The sequence below is a fragment of the Emydura macquarii genome, unplaced genomic scaffold (assembly GCF_026122565.2).
Source record: "Emydura macquarii macquarii isolate MOO-44397 ecotype Brisbane River unplaced genomic scaffold, CSIRO-AGI_Emac_v2 contig_450, whole genome shotgun sequence".
NCBI lineage: Eukaryota > Metazoa > Chordata > Testudines > Chelidae > Emydura > Emydura macquarii.
Window position 1 is genome coordinate 885,289 of NW_027130587.1, and position 17,464 is coordinate 902,752.

General features: G+C 53.2%; 2 protein-coding genes across 2 annotated transcripts in view; one reads left to right on the top strand and one right to left on the bottom strand.

Annotated features, from left to right (window-relative positions):
- Positions 1 to 17,464, top strand: part of LOC137146407 (claudin-4-like) — a 52,650-nt gene that overhangs the window by 11,617 nt on the left and 23,569 nt on the right. The gene's annotated exons all lie outside the window — the stretch shown is intronic.
- LOC137146405 (claudin-3-like) lies at positions 1,840 to 3,874 on the bottom strand. Its single transcript, XM_067537660.1, has one exon. It carries the CDS (start codon positions 3,765 to 3,767, stop codon positions 3,123 to 3,125), a length of 645 nt encoding a protein of 214 aa, XP_067393761.1. The 5' UTR covers positions 3,768 to 3,874; the 3' UTR covers positions 1,840 to 3,122.

Below are 17,464 nucleotides of genomic sequence, written 5' to 3' on the forward strand. Positions count from 1 at the left end.
AGCTATGTTTAGATACAGGTGTCCTGAGAATAAGAGCCCTGTGTCTGTCTCCCTTGTGTTCAGTGCAAGACCAAGGCAGTGCTGGGCCCACCAGTGAGCATCCCACGCTTATGGCAGTGAGCTATTCAATGGCAGCCGTCTACAGCCCTGAGGGATGAGAAGAAAAACAGAGCCTGTCCCGGGCCCTGGCCCCAGCTGCCCAGGTAGTTACTCACCCCACCCGGGTCAGTGCTCAGCTCGAGCCAGTAAGTTACATGCCAGGTCAGTTTGGCTTAAATAACGAGCGTTTTATTGCTGCTTTTCTAGGAGGAGAAAGACAAGAGCCGTCACCAAGAGGCAGTCAGGCGGGCAGGCCTCCCGGGCGCTGTGGAGAGCAGAGATGGGCGGGCGTCGAATGCCTGGAGAGTGTGGCAGGGCCTAATCCCTGCCCGATCTGCTCCCCCACCGCATGAAGGAGGGTCACATCCTGGGTGGGCGCCTGCTTGGTAACCGGGGGTGGAAGGACATATTCCGTCAGTGCCTGAACACAGCACCCGTCAATGGTGTCTCTCGCGGCTCCTGATGTGTGGGGAGGTGATGGGCGGGATGGAGACATGGCCCCAGGAGTCTCCATTTGAAAAGCTGTCACTGGCCTGGCGACTAGGCAGCGCCCGTCAGGAGCAGGGGCACTTACCCGGATACCCGCGGCTGCAGGGAGATCACAGAACGGGACGAGCAGAAAGGGGTGGGGGAGAGCAGGATCCCATCGCCCGTAGCCACTCCTCAGCAACTGGCCATCCCTTCGGCCAGAGGAGCCCAGGCTGGGCCTTGCAGAGCCCCGTGCTCCCCGCACATGCCAGGAACTCAGCCTGGGCCTGCGTGTTTGCCTGTGTCTAGCGAAGCGTGGCGGGCAGGAGCTGAGGTGTGGCCTGTCCATCACACGCACTGTGCTGCCTGCAGCAGGCTAATGCAAATAACAGATTGCTCAACCCTGCCCTTCCCCCCCAGCACACAGGGAAGAGACCGGTCCCCACCACCCCAGACGAGAAACACACTTTGAACTGTGCTTGGCCGGGAAAGTAAACAGATCAGAACTTGAGCTGCTGCTCCAATGTCTGTTAACCCGTCAGCTCGTGGAGGGAAGAGCGTCCAAGCATCTCGCCAGGGAGACCTCGTCAGGCCTCTGGACACGGGGGGGATGGGACTCCACTCACTGGGGTGGGAGGTGGGGAAGGGTAAGCCCCTAGGGAGGCCCCTGTGCCCACTGTCCAGCCTGAGCACGCAGAGGTGGTGGTTAGGGAGCTTGCAGAGTGAACCCACAGGAGAAGGGATTACTGACAGGTCTCTTCCACGGAGCTCTCTGGCTCACCCTTCCCCAGCCAGAGAGAGCCGGACCCAAGGCTGCAGCCTGCAGAGGAGGCGAGGGGAGGGGAGGGAAAGCTGATTTCCAGCACAGTGCTGCCTCCGCCAGAGAATCCTAGAAGATGAGGGTTGGAAGGGACCTCAGGAGGTCACCTAGTCCTGCATCTAGTCCCACCTCTGCTCAAAGCAGGACCAACCCCAACTAAATCATCCCAGCCAGGATCCACCACCTCCCTAGGTAACCCATTCCAGTGCTTCACCACCCTCCTAGTGAAAAACGTGGTCCTAGTATCCAACCTAGACCTCCCCCACTGCAACTTGAGACCATTGCTCCTTGTTCTGTCATCTGCTACCACTGAGACCAGCCTAGCTCCATCCACCCTGGAAGTTAAAGGCTGCTATCAAATCCCCCCCTCGTTCTGCTCTTCTGCAGACTAAGAAGCACACGTCACTCAGCTCTGTTACTGGAACAGGACAGCTTTATTGCAAAATGTAACTTAGTATAATCAATGGAAGAACGACTGTCTAACCGCGTGTAACAGGGAGACGCAGGCTGTGCTCGGAGAGACTCTCGCCCTGCACGTCCCAGCCCGTGTCCGCTGGGCCTCCTCTCCCACGATGGCAGGGGAGGGGCTCTTCATTCCCCCAGGGCCCCCAGAAGCTGAGGCCAAGGACTCAGCTGTTCAGTGCAGTTCCAGGGCCCATGAGAAGTCCCAGCAGTGCAGGTGGGTGCTAGGAGGCAGCACATCCCAGCAACAGCTTCCTTCGCAAATCGAATGGGGGAAATCTCTCTCCTGGCTACAAAACACCATGGCTGTTAACACAGTCATCAAGCCCGCAGGCGGTCGCGCCCGGCCCAAGTCAGTATTGACCCAGAGCGCTTCACTGGCCAAAGGGTCTCCCCCATGCCCAGGACCCTCTCCATGCTCTCTGCCAGATTCCTCCTCCCGTTGCACGAGCCAGCCCCGGTCTCCAGCCTGGAGAAGGCTGCTAAGATACGGCTTATTGAGCTCTCTCCCTGTGGGTAGGTGAGGGCCTGGCACCTGCCCTGCATGTTCCGTGCCTCTCCTGCCGCCAGAGCAGAGCCGCGGGGGCATGAGTCCAAGATGTCTTGGGAGAGCGCTCAGAGCCCTGTGGGGGCAGGGCTGGGAACGCCTCGCCCTCCTCTGCCCCCTATCCCGACTCCTGCTCTGGGTGCTGCGTCTCTCCTCTGCCCTGCCCCCAGCAGAAAGGACAAGGTGGGGGGGGGGCGTGCCCAGGCAGCTCCCCAAAGAAAAATCCTAGGAGACAGGGAAAAGGGGGTGGGGGGTCCTAACAGCAAGGGTAGAGCCAGAGCCAGCTGGGCGAGGCTGCTGGCACACTCAGCACAAACACCTCTTCGCCCTTGGTTAACCCCCCGCCCTGCCCTGGAGTCTGACTGTCAGCCAGAGAGTTCGCCAAGACGCCAGCTGGAGGAACCGGTGGGTTTCAAGGAGGAACGGAGCCCAGTGGGGATGAGGAGGTCTCGGAGTTGGCATGCAAACAGATCAAAGACAAAGCATCCATGGACAGAAATGAAAGTCTTAGCCAGGGTCTCGCGTCCCCTCCCCGGCAGCCCGGCGGGAGACGCAGCAGTGCCTCCACCACCCGGCTCTTGGAATGACAGTCAGAGTCTGGCAAGCAGCCCACCCCACTGCCCGTCCTCGGGGGGGCAGCAAGGGGTGGCCCTGTTCCCAGCGACAGTCAGGAGCAGTCTGGAGAACGGGATCAGGGCAGGCGGGTGGGGCGCTGGGCCGCCTCCTTCACACGTAGTTCCTCTTGTCGTAGCTGGGCCCGGTGGATCTGGCAGCGGAGTAAGCCACCTTGGCCGGTGTGTACTTCTCATCCTTGGGGGGACAGGAGCAGCAGAGCAAAGCGCCCCCGATCAGCTGCAGGGCTGCAGCTGCCCAGCCCACGTAGAGGGAGGCTCCCAGCTCCCGCTTCTGCGGGTCCATCACCACGGGGTTGTAGAAGTCGCGGATGATGGTGTTGGCCGACCAGCACACAGGGATGAGTGTCATGATCCCAGCCAGCAGGAAGATCACCCCGGACACGATGGTGATCTTGGCCTTGGTGCTCTCGTCTTCCACGCACCGGGTGCACTGCGCGCCGATGAGGGCAACCAGCAGGCCCAGCACGGCCAGCACGATGGCAATGACCACCAGGGCGCGCGCCGCCTGCAGGTCCTGGGGCAGCGCCAGCATGGAGTCGTAGACCTTGCACTGCATCTGGCCCGTGCTCTGCACCACGCAGTTCATCCACAGCCCCTCCCAGATGATCTGGGCCGTCACGATGTTGTTCCCGATGAAGGCCGTCACCCTCCACATGGGCAGGGCGCAGCACAGGATGGTGCCCACCCAGCCCAGCACCGACAGGGACAAGCCCCCGATCTCCAGCCCCATCGACATGTTGCCGCGCTGTCGACGCGTTCACGGCGGCGGCAGGAAGGGAGCGGGACTCGTCCAGCTGACGACACCTGCAGGCACCTGTTGCTCTCCGGGCAGGTTCCAGCAGATCCGCTCGCACCTGAGTGCACCTGTGTCTGCGGCTGCCGTATATGAGTGAGAGCAAGCCAGGGCCGGGCTGCATTACCTCACGCAGGGGTGGGGTTTCGCCAACGGACTCTTTCCCTTTCGCTGGCTCCCCCTTTGTTTATGGAGATGCACTGGTGAGCGAGGAGAATGCAGGGAAGAGGCAAGGCCGGGGGTGGGGGGAGGGAGCTGTAACCCTGCCCTGCTGGCACCAAGTCCCAGCTCACTGTTTCCATGGCCATCCCTGGTGACAGATGCTTGCTGGGCTGGTGCCAGGCAGCCAGAGTGCTGGGGACAGAGAGAGACTGGAAATGGATCCCTCTGCTCCCTGGGAAGGGCTCCCAGTGGGGCGCCTGCCTTGGGGGCGTCGTCTCGGACTCCAGGGGGACGCAGCCGACCCTGTAAAGGGCAGGAACGGGACGCTCTGCTCTTAGCAGTCGCTGCTGTTCCAGGGGCAGAGTGGAGGTTGTAAACACAACGCCGTGTCCAGACCAGAGAGGCTCACGGGATCATGCCCGACCATGCACTCCCCAGGCCCTAGCTGGTGACAGGCTGCGGGAAAGCCACCAGCCCCGCCCAGGCATCCCCTGGCACCAAACCATCAGCCTGCAGCCTTGCTGGCGTCGCTGGCGCAGACGCCCACAGTCTGCGTCCGGGTGGCAAAGTCCTGCCTCAAGGAACCAGCCGTGGTGCGCTGCGGCAGCCTCCCGCGGCTCTGTCGGGGTGGGCGGCGGTGCCAATGGCCTGGGGAGAATCACAGCTGTCCTCGCCCCTGGTGGAGGGTGGGGATCTCTGTTCTCCACCCGTCCTCTTCCCCCTCCCCTCCCGAGGAGGAAATGTGGAAGGAAAAAAGAGAGAAGTGGCCTGAGCAGAAGCAGAGAGTTTGGGGGGGAGGCAGGTGGCTGCTGTCCACACTCCCCTCCTTGGGGTGGTGGAGTGCGTCCTCACCAGGAGCACTTCCGCCAACCTAAGGGGCCATGTGGGGAGCTGAGAGACCATCTCAGGTTCCTGGGCTCCCTGTGGGCTGCCCCTTGGCCCCCCGGTCTCAGTCGAGAGCTGGGCTTCAGCCGCCCGCATCCTGTCCAGTCCCAGTGCACAGCCTGCAGTTTGCCCGTCCCGGCTCGCAGCTGGGAGCCAAGAACCTGCCCAGTCCCGGTCCCAGCATGGAGCAGGAACCAGCCTCCCTGGCTTTCGGAGCAGTGGAATTGACAAGAACAACAGCCCCATTGCCGATGTAAGGGGACACAGCATCTACACTGACATGGCGCCGCCCTAGCTAAGCAGACATAAGCCCTGCGCCTCTCAAGGTGGTTTGATTTTGTCGAAAAAACAGGGCAGTTTTGTGGGCGGGGGGTGTGACTGCAGCATGCACACCAGCACTGTTTTGACGACAAAACTGACTTTGGTTTACAAAACTCTCCAGTGTAGACCATGCCTCTGGGTTTTTCTTTTAGAAACATTGAGGAATACTGTTTAACACCCCCCCCCCCCAAATGAAACCTTTGAAAGATTTCAGTTTCACTTGAGAAATCAAATGGAGGAAGAGACTTCTGAATTATTTTAACAGATCTAAAGATAAACAGTCAGACATGTAATTTCCAGACTCCATCTGAGTCAATAATAAGAAATCAAACTGTGCTGGGCATAAAAGATCTCAGTGTGAGAAAAAGACTGTTAGAAGAACCAGATCGAAATCTGGAAAAAAGCAGTGAGAATTTGCCAAACTGCTGAACTTAATCAACAATGCTGGCACGTTTTAGAAGGAAAACGGAGGGATGTGAATCTGGACTTCACAAGGAAAAGGATAAAACAAGACGATGGAGAAATCCAGAGTGAACGTATCAAAGTTAAGGCATGTGAGTGAATGTTCTAGATGTGGAAGGAAGCAGCAGCGTCCACAATCCCCAGCATATGGTCAACCCTGCCATAGCTGCAAGAAAAAAGAACCATTTTGCACGTTTGTAAATGGATCATGTTCAGCTCCAGAGGTATTTCACAGAGCAATGCAAAAGATTTTTGAAAATATAGACGGCACACAAGTGTACATAGATCATGGGATAATCTGGGGGAAGAATTTATAAGACCATGAAATAAGATTAACTAAAACAATATCTAGAGCAAAAGGGGTAGGACTGAAATGTAACAAATAAATGTAAATGTAGAGTGCAAGCATTAGCATTTCTAGGAGAAAAACAGGCCATATTGTGATATCCTTTAATAAATCCTTTAATAAACCAGCCATATTGTGAAACCCTTTAATAAATTATTGTGATAAAGGATATGTATACAGAGATATTTGCAACGGAATGATAGAGTGCGTATCTATAATGGGAGAAATCAGGCTCAGAAAGCCACTGTAGCAAAAGAGGTAGCACTTCAATTTTATGTCATGACTAATAATGGTCTAATGTATGGACAAACTCGAAGACATTTGCAATTGTTACCTGGACTCAGTTGAAATAAGAAATGGTATAACCCTGCAACAAGAGCAGCAAGAAAATGAAAATGACATCATTCCTCTAAATACTAAGAAATACTTCAATAATACAAGAAATACGAGGGTTGTGGACCCCCCCCCCCCCCAAGGATTGTGCTAGAGCCGCCAAGAATAAAAGCTTTGTCTTTCATTAAAGATTCTATCATGTGATGAATCCTCCAGAAATACGTCCAACCAAAACTGGCAACCTTGACAGAGGTGAGTCCTCCTGAGCTCTGAAACCAGCAGGTGAGGGGGTTCGGGCCCTGGCAGAGAGCAGGGACTGGGCAGGGGATTAACCTGCCTTGCATACAGACAGGGGCCAGGCTGCCTGGGGAGTGTAGCTGGGGAGGCTGCAGCTGGAAGAGAGCTTTTCCCTGCTTTGGCTCTGGGCTGTGCTCTGAGGTGACTGTCTTTCCCTGTTGCCCACAGACGCACAGGTTCCTGGCTCCATTTGGAGGCCCTACCCCTAGTTCTTGCATGGGTTTGGCTGGCCCTGTGGTTAGGAACAGGCTGTGAGGGTTAGCAGAAGAGGAAGCTCTCAAACACTGCACCAAAACCTGCCCCACCGGCAGTTCTTCACATGGCGCTCAGCACTCCTGCCTCCACACCCATTCTCACACCTCCTCCCTGTCCCTCAGGCTCCTGAGCCATAAAGCAAAGCAAATTGGGGGCTGATTTAACCAGAACATGGCAGAAAGTTCTGTCTCCTGTGGACAGGGGCTTTATCAGCCAAGACCCAGGCCAAGCACCATTGCCCAGATTTCTAATCTCCATGCAGTGTGGCTTCCAGGGTCTCAGAGCCATTGGTGGCTCTGCACACTCCTTGCATGGAAGTGTTATCGGTCAGCTCTGTGTTCCTGGGGAACCCTGGCGCAGGACCCAGCCTGTCTGACTCACTAAGGACTTCCCCTCCCCCCTCTGCCACACATACCCCTCTGCCTGAACCAGAACTGAGCAGAAGAAAGAGTTATAAAAAGCAATGAAATGCAGTGGGAGACACACCTAAACCCCTCCGGACAAGGGTGACAGGATAAGACAACTCCACTAGTCTCGTTTGCATCAAAGATGGGACAGGGAGACACCTCCATTAGCATTCAGAGCGGAGAACAGAGGTTCCCAGGCAGGGAACGCACTCAACTCTGGGACCAGAGAAGCAAGGGAGCACTGCATGATGAGGGAATCTCTGCTCCAGATGCTAATAGACCCACACTTGAACACACCCAGCTCAGCATTTATCAGACCAACTCTAGTAATGAATCCTTTGTGGGCATCCAAAACACTGAATCAGCCTGATTGCATGGTGAGCTCCCTTGGAGTAACGTCGCCCATAGCCAGGAATGATCAGTTCCTATTGTCCAGCCTAAACTAAACCACGTTGGTATACTCCCTTGAGCCATCATTCACCCATAAACAAATCTTGTGTCCTCCCTTGGACCATTGTGGCTTCTCTACAAAAACCCCTACCCACGTTCAAAATTCTGCTCTGGTGCTTGGATCCAAAAGCTGTACCAGTTCCACTGGGATTTCACCTTTTCACTGATCGTGTTGGGGCTCTGCTGGTCACAAGCACTCTGGACCCTCTCCAAAGAACACCTGGGAACCTTGACTGGGGTCAAACTTCCCTGAGTGATGAGACCCCAACTTTCTCTCTCTAACTTTCTAAACCTGACTTTTATGATCAAACTTGGGCGAGATTTCCCCAATAGAAACCGTGTCATATTGTAACTGCTTGGTTTGTTTGTCTCTCCTTGTATGGCTATTGCTACTAGTATCATTATAAGTTTTATATACCTAGCAATAAAATAACTTCTATAGTCAAGCTGGTTGCCAGAGTCTCTCCCATCTTCCTTTGCTCTTTCACTTTCCCTATTTTCCTATTTGCTCTGCAGCCAAGCTCCTCTTACGTAGGCTTGGGATCTGCTCATCCGCGGAGCTACTACTAGGAGAAGTGTGACATAAGATTGGGGTGACGCTGAGTCCGTGGCATATGAGGCTGTCAGCTTGAAAGTGCTGCTTGATCTTCCTGCTCGGACGCTCTGTTAACCTGTGTGCATGTATCGGACTGCATTTGATGGTTGCCCTGCTGAAATAAGTTCTGTGCTGAGTCTGGAGCATATGAGGGTGTCAACCTGGAAGTGCTGACTGACTCTGCCTGCTCAGACATGCGGGGTGTGTGTGTGTGTGTGTGCATGCAACTGATTCTGGGCTGGAGAAACCGAGCGCTGTGGAAACTAAGCCCTGCAGGATAGCCCCATTGAGGGAGGAACTTGCAGGAGGGAGAAATAGAGCTCCGTATAGAGACACAAGCAGTCCATTGATAGACAGAGACCCCGGAAACATAACTCTAATCAATGAGTGCACCCCAAGGTGACAGGTAAATCTGATAACAGAAGTCTCAGCACATTGTGTCCTTGTGGGAAGGGAACATGTGGTAACATTAGGAGCCCTGCTCCATCCTTGGGGGCACAGAACTTTTAGCTCATTGCTGGGAAATCTCCCCAGACAACAGGGAGCGATGGGCATCCTCATAGCTTGACACTGGAACAGAATCCAGTTTTACTGAAACCTTCAGAGGAGCGGCCACCCATCCTGCTATTTGATGCCACTGTTCTGGGGGAAAGGCCCTGCAGCCTGCTACACAATACAGAAGACAACTGGGCAGCTACACGATACATTTTTAAATCAGCAGGCCCACATAACTTGAATAGCGGAGTTTTAGAAGAGCTGGCTGAGGCACTCGCTGGACCACTAACGTTGATTTCAATAAGTCATGGAGCACTGGGGAACGTTCAACAGACTTGAAGAAAGCTAATGTTGTGCCACTATGTGAAAAGGTAAACAGGATGATCTGGGTAATTACAGGCCTTATATTGACTCCAGGCAAGATGCAGTGGCTGCTATGGGACTCAATTAAAATGAATTAAAAGAGGGGAATGTAATTAATGCCAATCAACATGGGTTTATGGAAAATAGATCCTCTCAAACTAACTTCCAGAGGCGTAGCCGTGTTAGTCTGTGTACAGCAAAAACAACGAGAGTCCTGGAACACTTTAAAGACTAACACATTTAATTCCTGCAGGCATAAGCTTTCATGGGCTGCAGCCCACCTCATCAGATGTAAGGAAATCCATTTCTGTTCCTTACATCTGACAAAGTGGGTTGCAGCCCATGAAAGCTTATGCCTGCAGAAATTAAATTTGTTCAAACTAACTTGATATCTTTTTTGATGAGGTTACATGTTTGGCTGATAAAGATAATAGTGTTGATGTAATATATTTAGGGTTCTGTAAGGCATTTGGCAACATGACATTTTGATTAAAAATGCTAGAAAGAGCATATGAACACAATTGAAAACTGGCTAACTGATAGGTCTCAAAATGTAATTGTAAATGGTGAATCATCATCAAGTAGCCTGTTTCCAGTGGAATCGTTCGTGGCACTATGTTAGTTAATATTTTTATCAGTGACCTGGAAGAGGACATAAAATCATCATTTGCAGATGATACAAAGATTGAGAGAGTGATAAATAATAAGTGGACAAGTCACGGATACAGAGCAACCTGGATTGCTTGGTGAGCTGGATGCAAGCAAACAATGTGTGTTTCACATAATGGCTAAATGTAAAGGAACAAGGAATGTTGGTCGTGCTTACAGGATGGGGGACTGTATCCTGGGAAGCAGGGACCCTGAAAAAGATTTGGGTTTGGTGAATAATCGGCTGAATGTGAGCTTTAAACATGACACTGTGGCCAAAAGACATAATGCAATCCTTGGATGCATAAACAAGGGAACATAAGAATGGCCATATTGGGTCAGACCCATGGTCCATCAAGCCCAGTAGCCTGTCTTCTGACAGTGGCCAGTGCCAGATGCTTCAAAAGGAGTGAACAGAACAGGGCGATTATCAAGTGATCCATCCCCTGTTATCCAGTCCCAGCTTCTGGCAGTCAGAGGTTTAGGGAAACCCAGAGCATTCAATAGCATCCCTGTTCATCTTGGCTAATAGACATTGATGGACCGATCCTCCAGGAACTTATCCAGTTATTTTGTGAACCCCATTATACTTTTGGCCTTCACAACATCCCCTGGCAAGGAGTTCCACAGGTTGACTGTGCATTGTGTGAAGAAGCACTGCCTTTTGTTTGTTTTAAACCCGCTGCCTATTAATTTCATTGGGTAACCTCTGGTTCTTGTGTTATGTGAGGGGATAAATAACACTTCCTTAATCACTTTCTCCACACCAGTCATGGTTTTATAGACATCTATCATAACCCCCTTCGTCATCTCTTTTTCAAGCTGAACAGTCCCAGTCCTTTTAATGTCTCATATGGAAGCTGTTCCATACCCCTACTCATTTTTGTTGTCCCTCTCTGTGCCTTTCCCATTTCTAATGTATCTTTTTTTTTGAGACAGGGCAACCAGAACGTCACACAGGATTCAAGGGAATCTCAAGTAGAAGTAGAGAGGTTATTTTATCTGTATTTGGCACTGATGCCACCAGAGATGACCCATACCTTCCAACAGTGTGTGTGTGGGGGGGGACGACGACGACACACGACATAGAGAGAGGGCAGCAGCTTCAACAGACGTTACTGAGCATGCTCAGTCTGTGTGAGCATGCTCAGTAGAAGCCAAGCAGCAACACGGGGAATGGGATCACATGTCTCCCCCAGGTGTCACCTTTGGCTGCCACCACTGCTGGAATACTGTGTCTAGTTCTGGTCTCAATCTAGTTAGCTTAACAAAAAGAAGATTAAGGTGTGACTTGATCACAATCTATAAATATCTACATAGGAAAAAATATTTAATACTAGGCTCTTCAATCTAGCAGAGAAAGGTGTAACACAATCCAATGGCTGGAAGTTGAAGATAGATAAAATCAGACTGGAAATAAGACATAAATTTTTGACCATTTCCCAAGGGTCATGGTGGATTCTCCATCATTGACAATTTTTAAACCAAGATTGGATTTTTTTAAAAAGCTCTGCTCTAGGAATGATTTTGGGGAAGGTCTCTGGCCTGTGTTATACAGAAGGTCAGACTACACAATCAAAAACGACCCTTTCCGGCCTTGGAATCTATTAAAAGACTATATGGAAAATGTGCTGGAAAGGTATGGATTTTTGGGACATTAGGTGTTAAGTGGATTTCCTGGGGAATCCCTAGAGAAAGGTTAATACAAATTACAACTCCACTTATGCAAATCACCAGCCTTTTGAAACCGCACCTGGAGGAAAGGACCATTGTCTGCTGATTGCCTGTTACATACGCCAAGATCAAAGGCCCACCTGGACGTATAAAGAAGAGGCTGATCTGCCCAGTCTTGTGTGGTCTGTTTCTGGATCTAAGACAGATGAACTTGTAAACAGAGGTAAACCCTGGTTGTGGGGTTTGAAGGACTAAAACCTACCAGAGCCTGAGGCAGCAGCCGGGGACGACCTCTAGTAAGCTTTTTAGCATGTGTGACATTTCTTTCATTTTAATATGATTTCGCTGTAATGCTTTCACCATATGAATAAATGTATTTGCTTAGAAGGAGCTGTGTGGTAACTTACAATGACAGGCAGCACATTGGTCATAGCCCTAGGAGAGAAAGCAAAGCACAGGCACTGGCTTTTTAGGCAGTCTGGCTTGCTATGGATATCACAGTGTGAGGCATGTTTAAAATCCCCGGTTAGGAGGGAATGAGACATAGGTCTCTGCCCAGGAGAGGTGTGGCTGGGTGCTGGAAGCCGAAAGTGGGTGCCCTTAGTGAACCATGGAGTGGGTTCAGCTGCTATTGCCCTGAAACTGTGACATAGATGGTGGAAGTGCATGTGGAGTCTATGACTGTGTGAGTTGCACAAGAGCCAACAGCTCTGAAAGCCAGTACTGTAGAAGGAAAAAGCTCAGAGAAAAGTCTGAGTCTTTGGGGATAAGGAATAGGAGGACAGGGAAAGATGAGTTAAGACCAGCTGGAGAAAAGTCAGCCAGCTGATCTATGCAGAGCAAGGCAGCTCCACACGAAGGAGTGGAAAAAGTCGACTTGCTGTATTCTGATGACAAAAAGAGAAATGTTGGTCCTGGTTCACAAGGAACATCCAGCCCACTACCAGAGGGGCCAGCAGGCAGGGGAAATCTTGACGCCAACTCCCAGGACAGAAGCAGGGAAGAGGCTGACAGAGCCAACACCCATGCTCCATCTGGATCAAATGCATCACTGCAACAGGGATTGGGGACAGATCTACAGATAGATCAAGAGAGGGACAGACTGTGTCTGGAAACCCAGCACCGGTGCCGGAACAAGAGAGCAGAGAAGAAGTAGTCCCAGCATGAGGAGAGGGAGGACAGGGAACCTCAATATCAGATCAAGATACAGAGACAACGCCAGCAAAACTGTAATCTGGGGAGAAGTGACAGACACAGCAAGTTCCTGAGATATTCTTGGAAGCCGTTATTGTATTAAGTTTGTGTGTTATTGTGGGATAGGTGTGTATATAACCTCTTCAGGGTTACAGCTGTGACAGATATGAGACCTGGGAGTTCAAACAATTATACTGGAAAAGCGCCAGACAAGCATGGATTTTCAGAACAAGTGTGAAGTGGATTTCCTGAGCAATCCGTAGGGAGAGGTTATCGCAAGTTACCCAACTCCAGTTATGCAAAAACCCAGCCTTTTGAAGCTACGCCCTCAGGAAAAGCTCAAGCCAGAGCACCAGGGCTTCCAGGCTCCTCAATAGACCACCATGTGGGCCGCTGGCGTTCTGGGCAGCCTCCTCAATTTTGTTTTGACAAATCAAAATGGAATGTCATTTGATTGTTCAAAATAAAAATGTCAGCCTCCCCCGCCAATTCCACGGGACATTTTGAAGTTGTGAGTTTTCATTCCGATGCAGAATAATTTTTTTAAACGTAGGAACTTCATGCAGAATGGGAATTCTGGGTTCTAACCAGCCCTAATTCTAAACACTCTTCAGTATTTTTAGCAGCAGTAAATTACTTCAGACGAAGTCCAGTCCCTGCTTCTCTCAGCTGGAAGCGCTGTAGGACAGGCAGCCTGGGGAGCCCACAGGAGGCGCTGTGGGGAGCGGGGGCAGGAGCGCTGGCTGGTGGATGATCTCTTGGCTACTCCAGCCCCAGCCTCTCCCAGCAGGAGGCGCTGTAGCGAACGGTATAGAAGTGCTGGGTTTTGCACAGAAATCGGGTTTATTGAATTTGTGGAGTTCTTTATCAGCTCTCGCGTTTAACCTACTGTCCAAAACAAAGGCAGTTTATTTAAGATTACAGCCCTATCACTTTATATACACACGCACAGATTGTTTCTTATCTGCCACCAGCCCAGGGAGCAGTTAGCTCCCTTTGCAACACTGTGCCAAGTGCTGGCACGTTTCATGGGCACATGCTCCCACCGGAAAGCCCTGGAGCCCAGGAGAGGGGCAAAGAGCCTGCCATGAATGAGAACAGTGACCTGTCCTGAATGGAAACTAGCCCCACGCCCTCTGTACCTCCCTACCGGCAGCCCCACAGCAACTCAGTGCATGCCGGCTGTGCAGAACACAGGGCAATGGAATTTACAGCCTCTCTTCTCCAGGAGATAAATAGGTTTTCATTCTGGTCCCCTTGTTTTTATTTTGCTCTTGAGTTTAACAGATGGCAATAATCTCAGCCAGAGGCTCGGCCCGGCTAGCCCCATGGTTGTAACTGTGTGGCAGGAATATAAACATCTGAAAGGCCAGAAATCACATGGCAAAACCATGGGAGGGTCTGCAGGCAGCAAAAGCCCCAACCCCCTTAGGTCTGCCCTGATCCCCTTAGGTCCCAGCAATGCCCTTCAAAGATGGCAGGATCACAGCAAAGTGACCTGTCCAACCCAGGATACCTGTGGGGTTCAGCCCAAATTCTGGGCAGCTGGGAGAAACTGGCCCCCACCCGCCACTGCCTGTTTGCAGAGTTGGCCAGTCTCAAACCCGGACGGGGGTGGGGAGGTTGGTTCTTCACCTGCACATGCAGGAACCCCATCCCCTCCCTCCGGCCGGCAGAAAGGTGATGGAATAAGGCTTTCCTAGGGCCAGAACCCTGCCTACCCCCTCCCCAGCACCTGCTCCGCTGCATGAACTGCCAGGTTCATACTGAGCTTCGTGCCCGGGAGCAGGCAGTGAGCATTGAACACTGGGCCCATTGTACCATCATCAGACAGGCTCCTGCACATCCAGACGACTCCCGTGCCTGCCTGCTGAGTGATGCCGCCGGCTGACACTCTTCGGAGCTGTGCCTCCAGCTTCACTGAGTCTCCTGCACTGCATGGGGGACCCCTACAGTTCTACTAACCGCCCCACGTCCAGAAACAGGAGGGCACCGTGAGCTGGGTGTCCGCATGCTGTGTCTGGCTCCTGCCAGGGCAGCTGCTCCCTGGAGCCTGATGGGGCCGGATCTGCACTTGCTCAGAGTCAGCATTCACCAGGCATCCAAGGTGTTGAAGGTCTGAAAAAACCTGGCCCTTACGGCCTAGGGCAGTGATTGCCAACCCATGGTCCACGGGCCAAAAGTGGCCCACGGGGTCTTTCAAAGTGGCCCACAACTCCCCTCCCGCTGGCTGCGGAAGGCAGCCGCTGCCTAGGGACCCAGGCGGAGTGCGTTGCCGTGGGGCTACAAGACGGGCGCAGGGGATGGGAGATCAGTGCTGCCCTGCCCCTGGCTGTGGCAGGGAGTGCAGCAAAGCGCTGCGCCTGGGTCCCTGGGTCCTCGCTGGAGCCAGAGGAAGGGGAGAGCTGATCTCCTGTCCCGCTGGCTGCAGAAGGGAGCCGCTGCAGGACACGTACGGTTTCCCTGCTGCAGCCAGGGGGGACGGGAGATCGGCAAGGAGGCTGCCTCCTGACTGAACTCCTTCTGTTGGCTGCAGTGAGGGGGCTGCTGGCAGAGACTGGTGGCCCTTCAGGGTTGTAAAAATTATATCTGTGGTCCTTGAGCCAAAGAGGTTGGGAACCACTGGTCTAGGGTGTGTGGTTCATCCTCACTGCAGAGGGAGAGGTGATAGCTTTCACTGGACCAACTTCTGTGGGTGAAAGACAAACTTCCGATCTTACACAGAGCTCTTCTTCAGGCGTGTGCACGCATGCGCATGCACACACATGCACACACGCGTGCACGCACACCCCACTCTCTCTCTCTGAGAGCTTCTGTCCAAAAAAAGAGTCATGGAGCCCATAGAGTTTAAGGCCAGAAGGACCCACCAGATCATCTGCACCTGTGCACCACTAGCACTTGCACACTGAATGCACAACTGAAATGAAACCAAAGTATTATAAAAGTCGAGCAGAGTACTGTCCTCGGGGTGGGATCTATCCCCTTAGATGGTCCAGGGGCATCTCTCTGATGTTACCTCGTCTTGGTTATTAGCTCTTCCAGGTAGGGACTGTCTCTTCACATATGTTTGTGCATCACCCGGGGCAATATGCACCCTGTCCTGGTCGGAGACCTTTGGGTGCTGCTGCAGTAGAACTATCTGGGAGCAGATCTGACTCCATGGATGTACATTTCCTTTCACCATCACAACCCAGTTCTGCGGCCTGCAGGGACAGGAACAATCAGGAGTTTGCCGTGGCAGGCAGCGACTCCGCTGCAGAGGCAGGAGACATCTGCACTGGGAATGTTCCCAGCCTGCTGCACCATGTGCTGCAGAACCGGGGCCCTTGGCTTTGTCTAGCGTGCACGAAGGGCAGGGTAGCTACAGCTGCCCATGGCTGGGCTGAATCCGATGGGAACAGCCAGGGCAGCCAGGCAGAGGCTGCCACAGCCAGCCTCCAAGAAGCCAGGCAGGTGGCGCTGCCCAGTTTCCATAGTGTGCGGGGGCTTGGCTGGGTTTCCCTTTGGCACTGGAGGCATTCCCAGTGCTCCACATGGTGTGTGGGTGTCTGTTGTGTTACTCTGCCCTGGGCGGTGTGTCCGCAGCACGGCCAACACTTGTGCATGGATCATGAGCCACAGGATTTTGGTGCCTGCAGGAAGCGCTCTCCTGATGATAGGAGAAGCATCTCTGTTTCCGTGATTTTGAGAGTAGGCGTGCAGGACCCAGATCTGCCCTGCCACTGAGTCTTCACATATAGATCAGCTTAGCAGAGAGAGGGTTGGGGCAGAGGGCGGGGGAGAGAGTTGGGGAACTGGTGCTCTTGGGACGCAGGGAGAAGAGCGGCCTTGGGGCAGCAGGAGGAAAAAAGAAATACAATAAAAATAATGACTTGTAGCGACTTGGACAGCCACAGTGGGATGTTTATAAACCAGAACCGTCCACTGGCGCCACAGAGCACTTCACCTGTCGATGCAGGCATCACAAGGAGAGGAAGCAAGGCCAAGGATTGTATGGTTCTGCAGTAGGAGAGCAGGTGGAGTCCCACCTGTGCAGCCAGGGAGCGGGTGCTTTTGGGGGGCGTTAAAGGTTGTCTGTCCAACCCGCAGTTCTCACATGGAGGCGCTGGCGGCGACTACAGGAGAATTCAAAAGTCAGAAGACTGGTCCCAGATCAAGCTTTGTTTGGTCTGTCTCATGGTTTGTTTGGTCTGACTCATGGTTTTGGATCTCTTGCGGCTGGCAGGCGTGTGTCCATAGACCCGAGGGGCGGCAGGGGAAAGGTCACTGCCGGGCGGAGGTGGTTCAGGCCACCAGCACCAAATTCCTTCCTGCACAGATAGAATTGCAGGATGCAGGGCTGGAAGGGACCCAGAGAGGCTGGACCAAGTCAGCCTAGATATCCCTGGCAGCTGTGTGGCCACCTCCAGGGAGGCGATTCCAGGATCCCCCCTTACAAAGGGGGAGTGGGGTGGGGGTGTACTGGAGGGAGGGGGCCGGAGGGCTCTGCCAACCCAAGCTCCCCGAGGGACTTCCCGGCACACCTGCCGGGAAGGAGACGGCTGCTCTCGAGAGCGGGTGACTCACCGGCCCGGGGAGTCCCGGTGTCGGGACCTTCGTCCCGGTGAGTCAGGGCCACGCACGGGAGCAGGTATCGGCTCAGCGACCGAGAGCCCGGCCCAGGTCACACACACACCCCCGCATCCTCCCCCCACCGCCCGGCCAGCCCCCCCGCACCCCCCCACCGCCCGGCCAACACCCCCCGCCGCCCGGC

Excerpts from the sequence above, each read along its gene's own strand:
- LOC137146405 (XM_067537660.1), bottom strand. The coding sequence starts at position 3,767 with ATGTCGATGGGGCTGGAGATCGGGGGCTTGTCCCTGTCGGTGCTGGGC.